General features: G+C 35.6%; 1 protein-coding gene across 3 annotated transcripts in view; it reads right to left on the bottom strand.

Moving 5' to 3' along the window:
- spns2 (SPNS lysolipid transporter 2, sphingosine-1-phosphate) overlaps window positions 1-7,304 on the bottom strand; it is a 76,159-nt gene extending 68,855 nt beyond the window's left edge. The window contains exon 1 of one of the 3 annotated variants that reach the window (XR_010000321.1): window positions 6,852-7,301. Coding sequence is in view for 2 of the 3 variants with exons in the window: in XM_062960679.1 (XP_062816749.1) it covers window positions 6,852-7,176 (325 nt within the window). In the remaining variant the exon portion in view is untranslated. Of the gene's footprint in view, window positions 1-6,851 lie in introns of all 3 variants that reach the window. The other 2 variants (XM_062960679.1, XM_062960680.1) reach the window with 2 other exon arrangements.
- Between the last annotated feature and the right edge of the window lie 5,974 nt (window positions 7,305-13,278).

Below are 13,278 nucleotides of genomic sequence, written 5' to 3'. Positions count from 1 at the left end.
CACTATAAGAATGGATTGTATAAGACTATATGGGACTGAAAGAATGCACAATACCACAGTTAGCACAGCTTCCCCTGCTAAGAATGTGAATAATAATAATAATAATAATAATAATAATAATAATAATAATAATAATAATAATAATAATAAATATTATCCAACATATTCGCTTATCCAACATTCTGCCGGGCCTGTTTAGCTTGGATAAGTGAGACTCTACTGTACTATTACTAATAATAATAATAATATCTGCCTCTCCTTGGAGCTCAAGAAAGGAAAACAACACTGGGAATAATAATAATAATAATAAATTAAAATATAATAATAATGTCCATCTCTCCTTGCAGCTCAAGAAAGGAAAACAACACAGGGAATAATAATAATAATAAATTAAAATATAATAATAATGTCCATCTCTCCTTGCAGCTCAAGAAAGGAAAACAACACAGGGAATAATAATAATAATAAATTAAGATATAATAATAATGTCCATCTCTCCTTGCAGCTCAAGAAAGGAAAACAACACTGGGAATAATAATAATAATAAATTAAAATATAATAATAATATCCATCTCTCCTTGCAGCTCAAGAAAGAAAAACAACACTGGGAATAATAATAATAATAAATTAAAATATAATAATAATGTCCATCTCTCCTTGCAGCTCAAGAAAGGAAAACAACACTGGGAATAATAATAATAATAATAAATTAAAATATAATAATAATATCCATCTCTCCTTGCAGCTCAAGAAAGAAAAACAACACTGGGAATAATAATAATAATAAATTAAAATATAATAATAATGTCCATCTCTCCTTGCAGCTCAAGAAAGGAAAACAATACCGGGAATAATAATAATAATAATAATAAATTAAAATATAATAATATTCGCGTTGCCTTGTAGCTCAAGAAAGGAGAATAATACAGGGCTTGGGTACCTCAGCTAGAATAATAATAATAATAATAATAATAATAATAATAATAATAATAATAATAATAATATCTGCCTCTCCTTGCAACTCAAGAAAGGAGAGCAACCCAGGGTTTGGGTACTGAGGCTAGTACAATAATAGCAATAATAATAATAATAATAATAATAATAAAGTAACAGGGCTCAGGGTCCGGCACCTTCAATAATAAGGCCGATATTATTCAAAGGTCAATTTGTCCTCCTTGCCATTAAGAGGCAGGAGGGAAGACAATAGCGCAAAGCCACTGCGCCAGCCGTTTTAATGACATTTTTGAATAAAACGTGCTTCTCATCCACACACACACACACACACACACAAGCCCCAATACACAACCATTCCAGAGAAACCATGGAGAAAAGAAGGGGAGAAAAGAGGCTTTTCAATGCTAATCAAGGTGATGAATTGCAACATGTATTGATTATTAATTGCAAGAGTTTTTTCTCCCACCCTGGACATTATTTTACAGATATATATAAACCCCACTTGCCTAGTTTCCAACAGACCTCTGCTGCCACAGAGGTGGGCGAAACGTCAGGAGAGAATGCTTCTGGAAGATGGGCAGACAGCCCGGAAAACTCACAGCAACCCAATAATAATACAGTAGAGTCTCGCTTATCCAACGTAAACGGGCCGGCAGAACGTTGGATAAGCGAATATGTTGGATAATACGGAGGGATTAAGGAAAAGCCTATTAAACATCAAATTAGGTTATGATTTTACAAATTAAGCACCAAAACATCATGTTAGACAACAAACTTGACAAAGTAGTTCAATACACAGTAATGCTATGTAGTAATTACTGTATTTACGAATTTAGCACCAAAATATCATGATGTATTGAAAACCTTGACTACAAAAATGCGTTGGATAATCCAGAATATTGGATAAGCGAGTGTTGGATAAGTGAGACTCTATTGTATATATAAACCCCACTTGCCTAGTTTCCAACAGACCTCCCAACCTCTGAGGATGCTGCCACAGAGGTGGGAGAAACGTCAGGAGAGAATGCTTCTGCAAGATGTACAGAAACCCCGGAAAACTCACAGCAACCCAATAATAATAATAATACAGTAGAGTCTCGCTTATCCAACGTAAACGGGCCGGCAGAACGTTGGATAAGCGAATATGTTGGATAATATGGAGAGATTAAGGAAAAGCCTATTAAACATCAAATTAGGTTATGATTTTACAAATGAAGCATCAAAACATCATGTTATACAACAGTTTTGACAGAAAAAGTAGTTCAATACGCAGTAATGCTATGTAGTAATTACTGTATTTACGAATTTAGCACCAAAATATCACGATGTATTGAAAACATTGACTACAAAAATGTGTTGGATAATCCAGAATGTTGGATAAGCGAGTGTTGGGTACGTGAGACTCTACTGTATATTGTACTATATCATGATATGGTAGTACATTTAATATATTAATATATAATTAATATTATTATATTATATTAATATAATAATAATAATAATATTGTATTACATTATAATAATATTATCAATATTAGCGAGCGTTGGATAAGTGAGACTCTACTGTATATATAAACCCCACTTGCCTAGTTTCCAACAGACCTCCCAACCACTGAGGATGCTGCCATAGAGGTGGGCGAAACGTCAGAAGAGAATGCTTCTGGAAGATGGACAGACAGCCCGGAAAACTCACAGCAACCCAATAATAATAATAATAATAATAATAATAATAATAATAATAATAATAGATACATAGCCACTTGGATTTTCCTTTGTAGAGAGAAAAAGTGGGATATAAAGAATGATAATTGGGTTACTGTGAGCATTCCAGGCCATGTTCCAGAAGCACTCTCTCCTGACATTTCACCCACATCTATGGCAGGCATCCTCAGAGGTTGTGAGGTCTGTTGGAAACTAGGAAAGTGGGGTTTATATCTATGTCTGTTTATATCTTGTCTGTTTGTAAATGTTGCAATGGGCCGCCTTGATTAGCATTGAATGGCCTTGCAGTTTCAAAGCCTGGCTGCTTCCTGCCTGGGGGTAATCCCTTGTTGGGAGGTGTTCGCTGGCCCTGATTGTTTCCTGACTGGAATTCCCGTTTTCTGAGTGTCATTCTTTATTTACTGTCCTGATTTTAGAGTTGTTTTTTTTAATATTGAGAGCCAGATTTGGTTCCTTTCCATGGGTTCCTCCTCCTCGTCCTGTCAAAATTGTCCACATGCTTGTGGATTGAAACAGCCAGACTTCGGAGCTGCAAGGCTATTCAGTGCCAATCAAGATGGCCAGTTGCAACGTTGACACCTGCCTCCATCAAACAAAGAGTTCTTCCTCCCACCCTATACCTTCCACAGATATATAAACTCCAGCTGCCTAGGATTTCCCCAGGCAGGAAGCAGCCAGGCGTTGAAGCTGCAAGGCTATTCAATGCTAATCAAGCTGGCCAAGGGAAAGATTGACACTTTCCTCAAACAGACAAGAGGTTTTTTTTTCTCCCACCCACAGATATATAAACCCCACTGGCCTAGTTTCCAACAGACCTCACAACCAGAGCCAGCTAACACCTCCCAACAAAGGATTCCCCCAGGCAGGGAGCAGCCAGGCTTCGAAGCTGCTGTTACCCATGGAAAATGTTCTGAAAGTTTGTATCATTTTATGTAGCACTATTCACAATAATATATATACATATATATTAAAATAATACTACTACTAATAAAAATATATATTTTAAAATCATCATCATCATCATCATAAAAGGCTATTCAGTGCTAATCAAGGTGGCCATTTGCAACACTGACAGACAATAATTCTTTCTCCCACCCAGATATATAAACCCCACTGGCCTAGTTTCCAACAGACCTCACAATCAGGGCCAGCTAACACCTCCCAACAAAGGATTCCCCCAGGCAGGGAGCAGTCAGTCTTCGAAGCTGCAAGGCTATTCCATGCTGCTACCCATGGGAAATGTTCTGAATGTTTGTATCATTTTATGTAGCACTATTTCCAATAAAAACATATATATTTTAAAATAATAATAATAATAATAAAAGGCTATTCCATGCTGTTACTAATGGAAAATGTTTTGAATGTTTCTATTTTATGTAGCACTATTCACAATAAACATATTATAATAATAATAATAATAATAATAATAATAATAATAATAATAATAATAAAAGGCTATTCCATGTTAATCATGGTGGCCAGTTGCAACATTCACAGACAATAATTCTTTCTCCCACCCACAGACAGACAGATAGATAGATAGATAGATAGATATATATATATATATATATATATAAAAATATATATTAAAAAAAACCCCACTGGCCATGTTTCCAACAGACCTCACAATCAGGGCCGGCTAACACCTGCCAACAAAGGGTTCCCCCAGGCAGGGAGCAGCCAGGCTTCGAAGCTGCTGTTACCCATGGAAAATGTTCTGAATGTTTGTATCATTTTATGTAGCACTATTCACAATAAATATATATATATATTTAAAAATACTACTACTACTAATAATAATAATAATAGGCTATTCCATGCTGTTACCAATGGAATATGTTCTGAATGTTTGTATCATTTTATGGAGCACTATTCACAATAAAATATATATATTTTAAAATAATACTCATAATATGTATAATAATTATTATAATAAAAGGCTATTCCTTGCCGTTACCCATGGAAAATGTTCTGAATGTTTGTATAACTTTATGTAGCACTAGTCACAATATATACATATATATATATATATATATATACACACACACACATATATTAAAATAATAATAATAATAATAAAAGGCTATTCCATGCTGTTACCAATGGAAAATGTTCTGAATGTTTGTATCATTTTATGTAGCACTATTCACAATATATATATATATATATATATATATATATAATAATAAAAGGCTATTCCGTGCTGTTACCAATGGAAAATGTTCTGAATGTTTGTATCATTTTATGTAGCACTATTCACAATAATATAGATACATTAAAATAATAATAATAATAATAATAATAATAATAGGCTATTCCATGCTGTTACCAATGGTAAATGTTCTGAATGTTTGTATCATTTTATGTAGCACTACAATAAAAAAATATATATTTTAAAATAATACTCATAATATGTATAATAATTATTATAATAAAAGGCTACTCCATGCTGTTACCCATGAAAAATGTTCTGAATGTTTGTATCATTTTATGTAGCACTATTCACAATAATATATATATATATATATATATATATATATATATATATATATATATATATATATATATACATACTATTATATATATATATATATATATATATATATATATATATATATACTACTAATAATAAAAGATATATATTTTAAAATAATAATAATAATAAAAGGCTTTTCCATGCTGTTACCCATGGAAAATGTTCTGAATGTTTGTATCATTTTATGGAGCACTATTCACAATAATATATATATATATATATACACATACTTTTATATATATATATATATATATATATACTACTAATAATAAAAGATATATATTTTAAAATAATAATAATAATAATAAAAGGCTATTCCATGCTGTTACCCATGGAAAATGTTCTGAATGTTTGTATCATTTTATGGAGCACTATTCACAATAATATATATATATATATATTAAAATAATACTACAGTACTAATAATAAAAGATATATATTTTAAAATACTACTACTACTACTACTACTAATAATAATAAGCTATTCCATGCTAATCAAGGTGGCCAGTTGCGACACTGACAGGCAATAATTCTGATATATATATACACTACTAATAATAAAAGGTATATATTTTAAAATAATAATAATAATAATAATAAAAGGCTATTCCATGCTGTTACCCATGGAAAATGTTCTGAATGTTTGTATCATTTTATGGAGCACTATTCACAATAATATATATATATGTATATTCAAATAATACTACAGTACTAATAATAAAAGATATATATTTTAAAATACTACTACTACTAATAATAATAATAATAATAAGCTATTCCATGCTAATCAAGGTGGCCAGTTGCGACACTGACAGGCAATAATTCTGATATATATATATATATATATATATACTACTAATAATAAAAGATATATATTTTAAAATAATAATAATAATAAAAGGCTATTCCATGCTGTTACCCATGGAAAATGTTCTGAATGTTTGTATCATTTTATGGAGCACTATTCACAATAATATATATATATGTATATTCAAATAATACTACAGTACTAATAATAAAAGATATATATTTTAAAATAATACTACTACTACTACTAATAATAATATGCTATTCCATGCTAATCAAGGTGGCCAGTTGCGACACTAACAGGCAATATATACACTACTAATAATAAAAGATATATATTTTAAAATAATAATAATAATAAGCTGTTCAATGCTAGTCAAGGTGCCCAGTTACAACACTGACAGACAATAATTATATATATAATATATATATAGGGTTGTTGTGTGTCTTTCGGGCTGTGTGGCCATGTTCCAGAAGCATTCTCTCCTGACGTTTCGCCCACATCTATGGCAGGCATCCTCAGAGGTTGTGAGGTACCTCACAACCTCTGAGGATGCCTGCCATAGATGTGGGCGAAACGTCAGGAGAGAATGCTTCTGGAACATGGCCACACAGCCCGAAAGACACACAACAACCCTGTGATCCTGGCCATGAAAGCCTTCGACAACACATTATATATATATATATACCCCGCTGGCCTTGCTTCCCACAGACCTGAGGGTGCCTGCCGTAGATGCAGGCGAAACGTCAGGAGAGCATGCTTCTGGCTACACAACAAAGGGTTCCAACGTGAGGAGAAAAAGGCCAGGCTGCTGCTGCTGCTGCTGCTCACCTGCGACGGTGTACCTGTCGAGGTAATTGAGGACGTTGCCGGCGCTGAGGATGGCTGCGGCGGCCACGCGCGTCCTGCCCAGGCTTCCCGAAGAGGCGCCATGGCCGGACGCGGACGAGGAGGAGGAGGAAGGGGCCGCCGCGGCAGCAGCCTTCATCCCCTCGCCGCCCCCTCCTCCTCCTCCTCCGTCGTCCTCCTCTTCGTCGTCTCCTCCCAGGGCGGAGGAAGAAGAGACCCGCTGGCGTCTCCCGCGGCTGCTGCTGCTGCAATGGAGGACCCCCGACGCTCCCGCCGCCGCCCCGCCCTCGCTCTCCAGGCACATCATAGGAAAGCGAGCGAGAGAGCGAGAGAGAGAGATTGCGAGAGAGGCGCACCTGCTGCCGCGACGCCGCTGGAGCCTCTGCAGCTGCAGCAGCAGCCCAGGTTCTCTGCCTCTCGCCCCGTCCCATTGGCCGCAGCCTCCGCTCAGCCACGCCCCCCCGCCCGGGGAGGAGGCAAACGCGGGATCCGATTGGGCAAAACTCGGCAGCGCCTGGGGAAAGGAAACAGCGCCCTCTCCCGGCCGCGATGAGCATCCAGCCAAACCCAGGCAACACCACAAACCGCAGCTGCATGCCATTTACACTGCCAGATTATTACATGCTTTCATAGAATCATAGACTAATAGAGTTGGAAGAGGCCATCCAAACTGGGTTTGAATTGGGTTACATGGCAGAATAATAATAATATTATTATAATTATAATCTATATACAGTAGAGTCTCACTTATCCAACACTCGCTTATCCAACGTTCTGGATTATCCAAGGCATTTTTGTAGTCAATGTTTTCAATATATTGTGATATTTTGGTGCTAAATTCGTAAATACAGTAATTACTACATAGCATTACTGTGTATTGAACTACTTTTTCTGTCAAATTTGTTGCATAACATGATGTTTTGGTGCTTAATTTGTAAAATCATAAACTAATTTGATGTTTAATAGGCTTTTCCTTAATCTCTCCTTATTATCCAACATATTCGCTTATCCAACATTCTGCCGGCCCGTTTATGTTGGATAAGTGAGAGTCTACTGTATATAAAAGAGTGATGGAATCCTGGCGACCACCAAAACAACAAAACTAAACACCCCACAACCTCGAAAATTGACAACACAACCCATCATAGAATCATAGAATCATAGAATAGTAGAGTTGGAAGAGACCACATGGGCCATCCAGTCCAACCCCCTGCTAAGAAGCAGGAAATCACATTCAAAGCACCCCCGACAGATGGCCATCCAGCCTCTGCTTAAAATGGATGGCCATCATCCATGCCTCTAGGTTAATACAACAAAAAGAAAAGAAAAATAAAGTCCTAATTAGAGGGAGAGGAAGAATTGTTTTTATCCAATTGCTGCCAGTTAGAAGGCTAAGCTCCTCCAACTTGGTGTCCTAGCAACCCAATAAAAAATAATAAAAAACACTGCCAGATTATTACATATAGAATAATATATAATAATAAAATAATAAATATTTTTAATTTATTTTAATAATAAATAAATATAAAAAATAATAAAAATTTACACTGCCAGATTATTACATATAGAATCTTAGAATAATAGAGTTGGAAGAGACCTCATGGGCCATCCAAAACTGGGTTTGAATTGGGTTACATGGCAGAATAATAATAATAATAATCATCACCATCATAATAATAACAACAACAATACAATAATAATAATAATAATAATAATAATAATATACAATAATATATTATCATCATGAAATGATACGCAAAATTATCAAAATAAACATTCATTTGAGACCGGAGTACTTTTTATTAGGAATGATTGACATGAATCTTAACAAGAATCAAGAGATTCTATTTGACTATTTTGTAACAGCAGCCAGAATAGTACACTAGAGTCTCACTTATCCAAGCCTTGCTTATCCAAGCCTCTGGATAATCCAAGCCATTTTTGTTGTCAATGTTTTCAATATATCAGGATATTTTGGTGCTAAATTCGTAAATACAGTAATTACAACATAACATTACTGTGTATTGAACTACTTTTTCTGTCAAATTTGTTGTATAACATGATGTTTAAATTAAAAAAATATATAAAACCACAGCAGTCCCTGACATGACCTTAAAAACATTATTATTATTATTATTATTATTATTATTATTATTATTATTATTATTATTATTATTAACATTATCAGAGGCTGGATGGCCATCTGTTGGGAGGGTTTTGATTGTGTCTTCCTACCTTCCTAGATGGCCTTTGCGGTCTCTTCCTACTCTAGTATTCTATTATCATCATCATCATTATTATCGGGGGCTGGATGGCCAACTGTTGGGAGAGATTTGATGGTGTTTTCCTTTGTAACTGAATGGGGTTGGACTAGATGGCCTTTGCGGTCCCGTCCATGGTTCTCCTGTGATAGAAAGGAGGGGGAATTGGGTGGCATGCTCCAATGGGAAACCAAGCCAAGCAAGGGAGGGGTTGCAGGCAAGAAGAGTGCGAATTCTGCCATATGTGCTATTTCTCTCCTTCGGTTGTGAATGACGTTGGTTGGCGTTCCTCCAGCCTCGGCCTTGTTGCTGGGGATCCTCCATAGAGAAGGCTCTGGCTGCTTTCCGATCCTAGCGTTTATTATTATTATTATTATTATTATTATTATTATTATTATTATTACTATTATTAGCAGAGCTTGTATGTACATATATTTTTATTATGTACATATATTATTATTATTATTATTATTATTATTATTATTATTATTATTATTATCATCATCATCAGAGCTTGGATGGCCATCTGTCGGGAAGGATTGGATGGAATCTTCCTACATGGCAGAAAGATACTGTAAATAAATAAATAAATAAATAAATAAGAAGGGGGTTGGACTAGATGGCCCTTGGGGTTTCTTCCAATTCTAGGATCCTATTATTATTTATATTATTATTATTACTATTATTAGTAGAGCTTGTATGTACATTTATTATTATTATTATTATTATTATTATTATTATTATTATTATTCTCAGAGCATGGATGGCCATCTGTCGGGAAGGATCGGATGGTGTCTTCCTACATGGCAGAAAGAAAGGGGTCGGACTAGATGGCCCTTGGAGTCTTTTTCAACTTTACGATCCTATTATTATTATTAATTATATTATTATTATTATTACAACTATTATTAGCAAAGCTTGGATGGTCATTTGTCGGGAAGGATTGGATGGTGTTTTCCTACATGGCAGAAAGAAGGGGGTTGGACTAGATGGCCCTTGGGGTTTCTTCCAATTCTAGGATCCTATGATGATGATGATGATGATGATGATTACTATTATTAGCAGAGCTTGTATGTACATATATTATTATTATGTGTGTACATTTATTATTATTATTATTATTATTATTATTATTATTATTATTCTCAGAGCTTGGATGGCCATTTGTCGGGAAGGATCGGATGGTGTCCTCCTACATGGCAGAAAGAAGGGGGTTGGACTAGATAGCCCTTGGGGTCTTTTCCAATTCTAGGATCCCATTATTATTATTATTATTATTATTATTATTATTATTATTATTATTATTATTATTATCAGAGCATGGATGGCCATCTGTTGGGAAGGATTAGATGGTGTCTTCCTACATGGCAGAAAGAAGGGGGTTGGACTAGATGGCCATTGGGGTCTTTTCCAACTCTAGGATCCAATATTATTATTATTTATATTATTATTAGCAGTGTGTGGTTGGCCATCTGTCTGGAGGGATTGGATTGTATGCATCCAAAGGGCCTCGATCTGTGCCGGAGAGAAAGACCCAAGCACAATCCCCCCAAATAATTTCAGCACCAAGGAGAGATCCTTTAGCGGCTTCCCACCAACATCTGCGGCAGGGAGACAACAAAGCCACGCATTTTATTTATTTCTCCCTGAATGTGATATATTACATTTAACTTGGAAAGTTTGGGCCCGGCTCCCTGATCTGTGCATTTTAGCAAAGTCTCTATGTTGCAATAGCCTTGCATCCTTGTGCCGAATGTCATAGTTGGGTGCGACCCAAATACTTTCGCATGCGCCGGATGAATTTCCTCTCCTTTCCCATTCTCTAAGATCCTTCTGTTGCACAAAGTGTATCCTATGAACCCTTTGCAAGGCTTTGGAAGCACATGAGGGTAAGGAGTCTCCTTGCGGAGAGAAAAGCGGGGTCTAAATTAACATAATAATAATAATAATAATAATAATAATAATAATAATAATAATAATAAATAATGGCAGAATATGTAAAGCAAAGTGAAGAACCTGCTTTGATTGAAGTCAAAAATCAGAAACTGCTCAAAGCACAGCAGACAAAAAACCAGTACAAGAAAACCGCACTACAAACTAGAGCTGACAGCTGGCACAACAAAACATTGCATGGAAAGTTCCTTGACAAAATTGAAGGAAAAGCTGATAAGGAGAAGACCTGGCTCTGGCTCACAAATGGGACCCTGAAGAAGGAGACAGAAGGCCTGATCCTTGCAGCCCAGGAGCAAGACATCAGGACAAAGGCCATTCAGGCCAAGATCGAAAAATCAGCTGATGACCCAAAATGCAGACTCTGCAAGGAAACCGATGAAACCATTGATCCTATCCTCAGCTGCTGTAAGAAAATCGCACAGACAGACTACAAACAGAGGCACAACTATGTGGCCCAAATGATCCATTGGAACTTATGCCTCAAGTACCACCTCCCAGCAGGAAAGAACTGGTGGGATCACAAACCTGCAAAAGTATTGGAAAATGAGCACGCAAAGATACTGTGGGACTTCCGAATCCAGACTGACAAAGTTCTGGAGGAAAACACACCAGACATCACAGTTGTGGAAAAGAAAAAGGTTTGGATCATTGATGTTGCCATCCCAGGTGACAGTCGCATTGACGAAAAACAACAGGAAAAACTCAGCCGCTATCAGGACCTCAAGATTGAACTTCAAAGACTCTGGCAGAAACCAGTGCAGGTGGTCCCGGTGGTGATCGGCTCATTGGGTGCCGTGCCAAAAGATCTCAGTCGGCATTTGGAAACAACAGACATTGACAAAATTGCGATCTGCCAACTGCAAAAGGCCACCCGACTGGGATCTGAACACATCATCTGAAAATACATCACACAGTCCTAGACACTTGGGAAGTGTTCGACTTGTGATTTTGTGATACGAAATCCAGCATATCTATCTTGTTTGCTGTGTCATAAAATAATAATAATAATAATAATAATAATAATAATAATAATAATAATAATATGCAGTGATGCCAGCCACATGACCTAGGAGGTGTCTATGGGCAATGCCGGCTCTTCAGCTTAGAAATGGAGATGAGCATCAACCTAGACTTAACGTCAGGGGAAACCTTTACCTTTAATAATAATAATAATAATAATAATAATAATAATAATAATAATAATAATAATAATAATAATAATAATAAATGGATGCTTCCAGCTTCCATTTGGGGAGAAAAGTGATGCTTTTCTCCACTGTTTCAATGAGTTGGTGCATATTCACGGCTCCAACACATTGCCGTCCTTCGGCTTTCCAACGTTTCGTTATATATATATATCTTTGCTCGCCTTCTTTTAGTGGCCTAGACGTTTTCCAATCGGTATCCATTAGCTTAATTAAATGCGCTGCAAATGGGTCGTTGGCAGAAGTTGAACATTGCTCTTCTCCAAGGAAACGGAATCACGGAAACAGCAAGGGCTGAAAAACAATACGTTTTATTTTATAATATTATAATGGAAAACAATATTATACTACTAATAATATTAATTATATATTAAATGTAATATTACTAATAACATTACCATATAATGATATAGTACAATATAGTAATTTCATGCTTATATCGTGCTACACTAATAATACTGTATATTGTATATATATTGATAATAATATCATAATGGAATACAGTATTATACTACTAATAATACAATGTAATACTATTAATTATATATTATACATTAAATGTAATATTACTAATAATATTACCATATAATGATATAGTACAATATAGTAATTTCATGCTTATATTGTGCTATGCTAATAATATATTGTAAGCCGCTCTGAGTCCCCTTCAGGGTGAGAAGAGCGAGATATAAATGTAGTAAATAAATAAATAGTAAATTTTGAGCGTCTGGATTCAAAGGCCAAGGAAAGTTAAGTACTTAACGGTGTTTATCGAGATGTTGAGGATTCATACTTGGAAGGGACCCCAAAGGCCATCTAGTCCAACCTGAGTTTCGTATTTGCAACCTTCTCGGAAGATTAAAGGCACTGTCTGAACAAGAACGCATCCCTATTTTTAGCCACTTGCCAAATAACGCACATTAACAAATCGCCCCAAAAAGTGGGTCAGCCAGAAATGCAGCTTTGTTTACAAGAGAGTCTGAGGAATGG

Source organism: Anolis carolinensis, unplaced genomic scaffold, assembly GCF_035594765.1.
Source record: "Anolis carolinensis isolate JA03-04 unplaced genomic scaffold, rAnoCar3.1.pri scaffold_7, whole genome shotgun sequence".
Lineage (NCBI taxonomy): Eukaryota > Metazoa > Chordata > Lepidosauria > Squamata > Dactyloidae > Anolis > Anolis carolinensis.
This window is presented reverse-complemented; position numbering and strand designations above follow the sequence as displayed.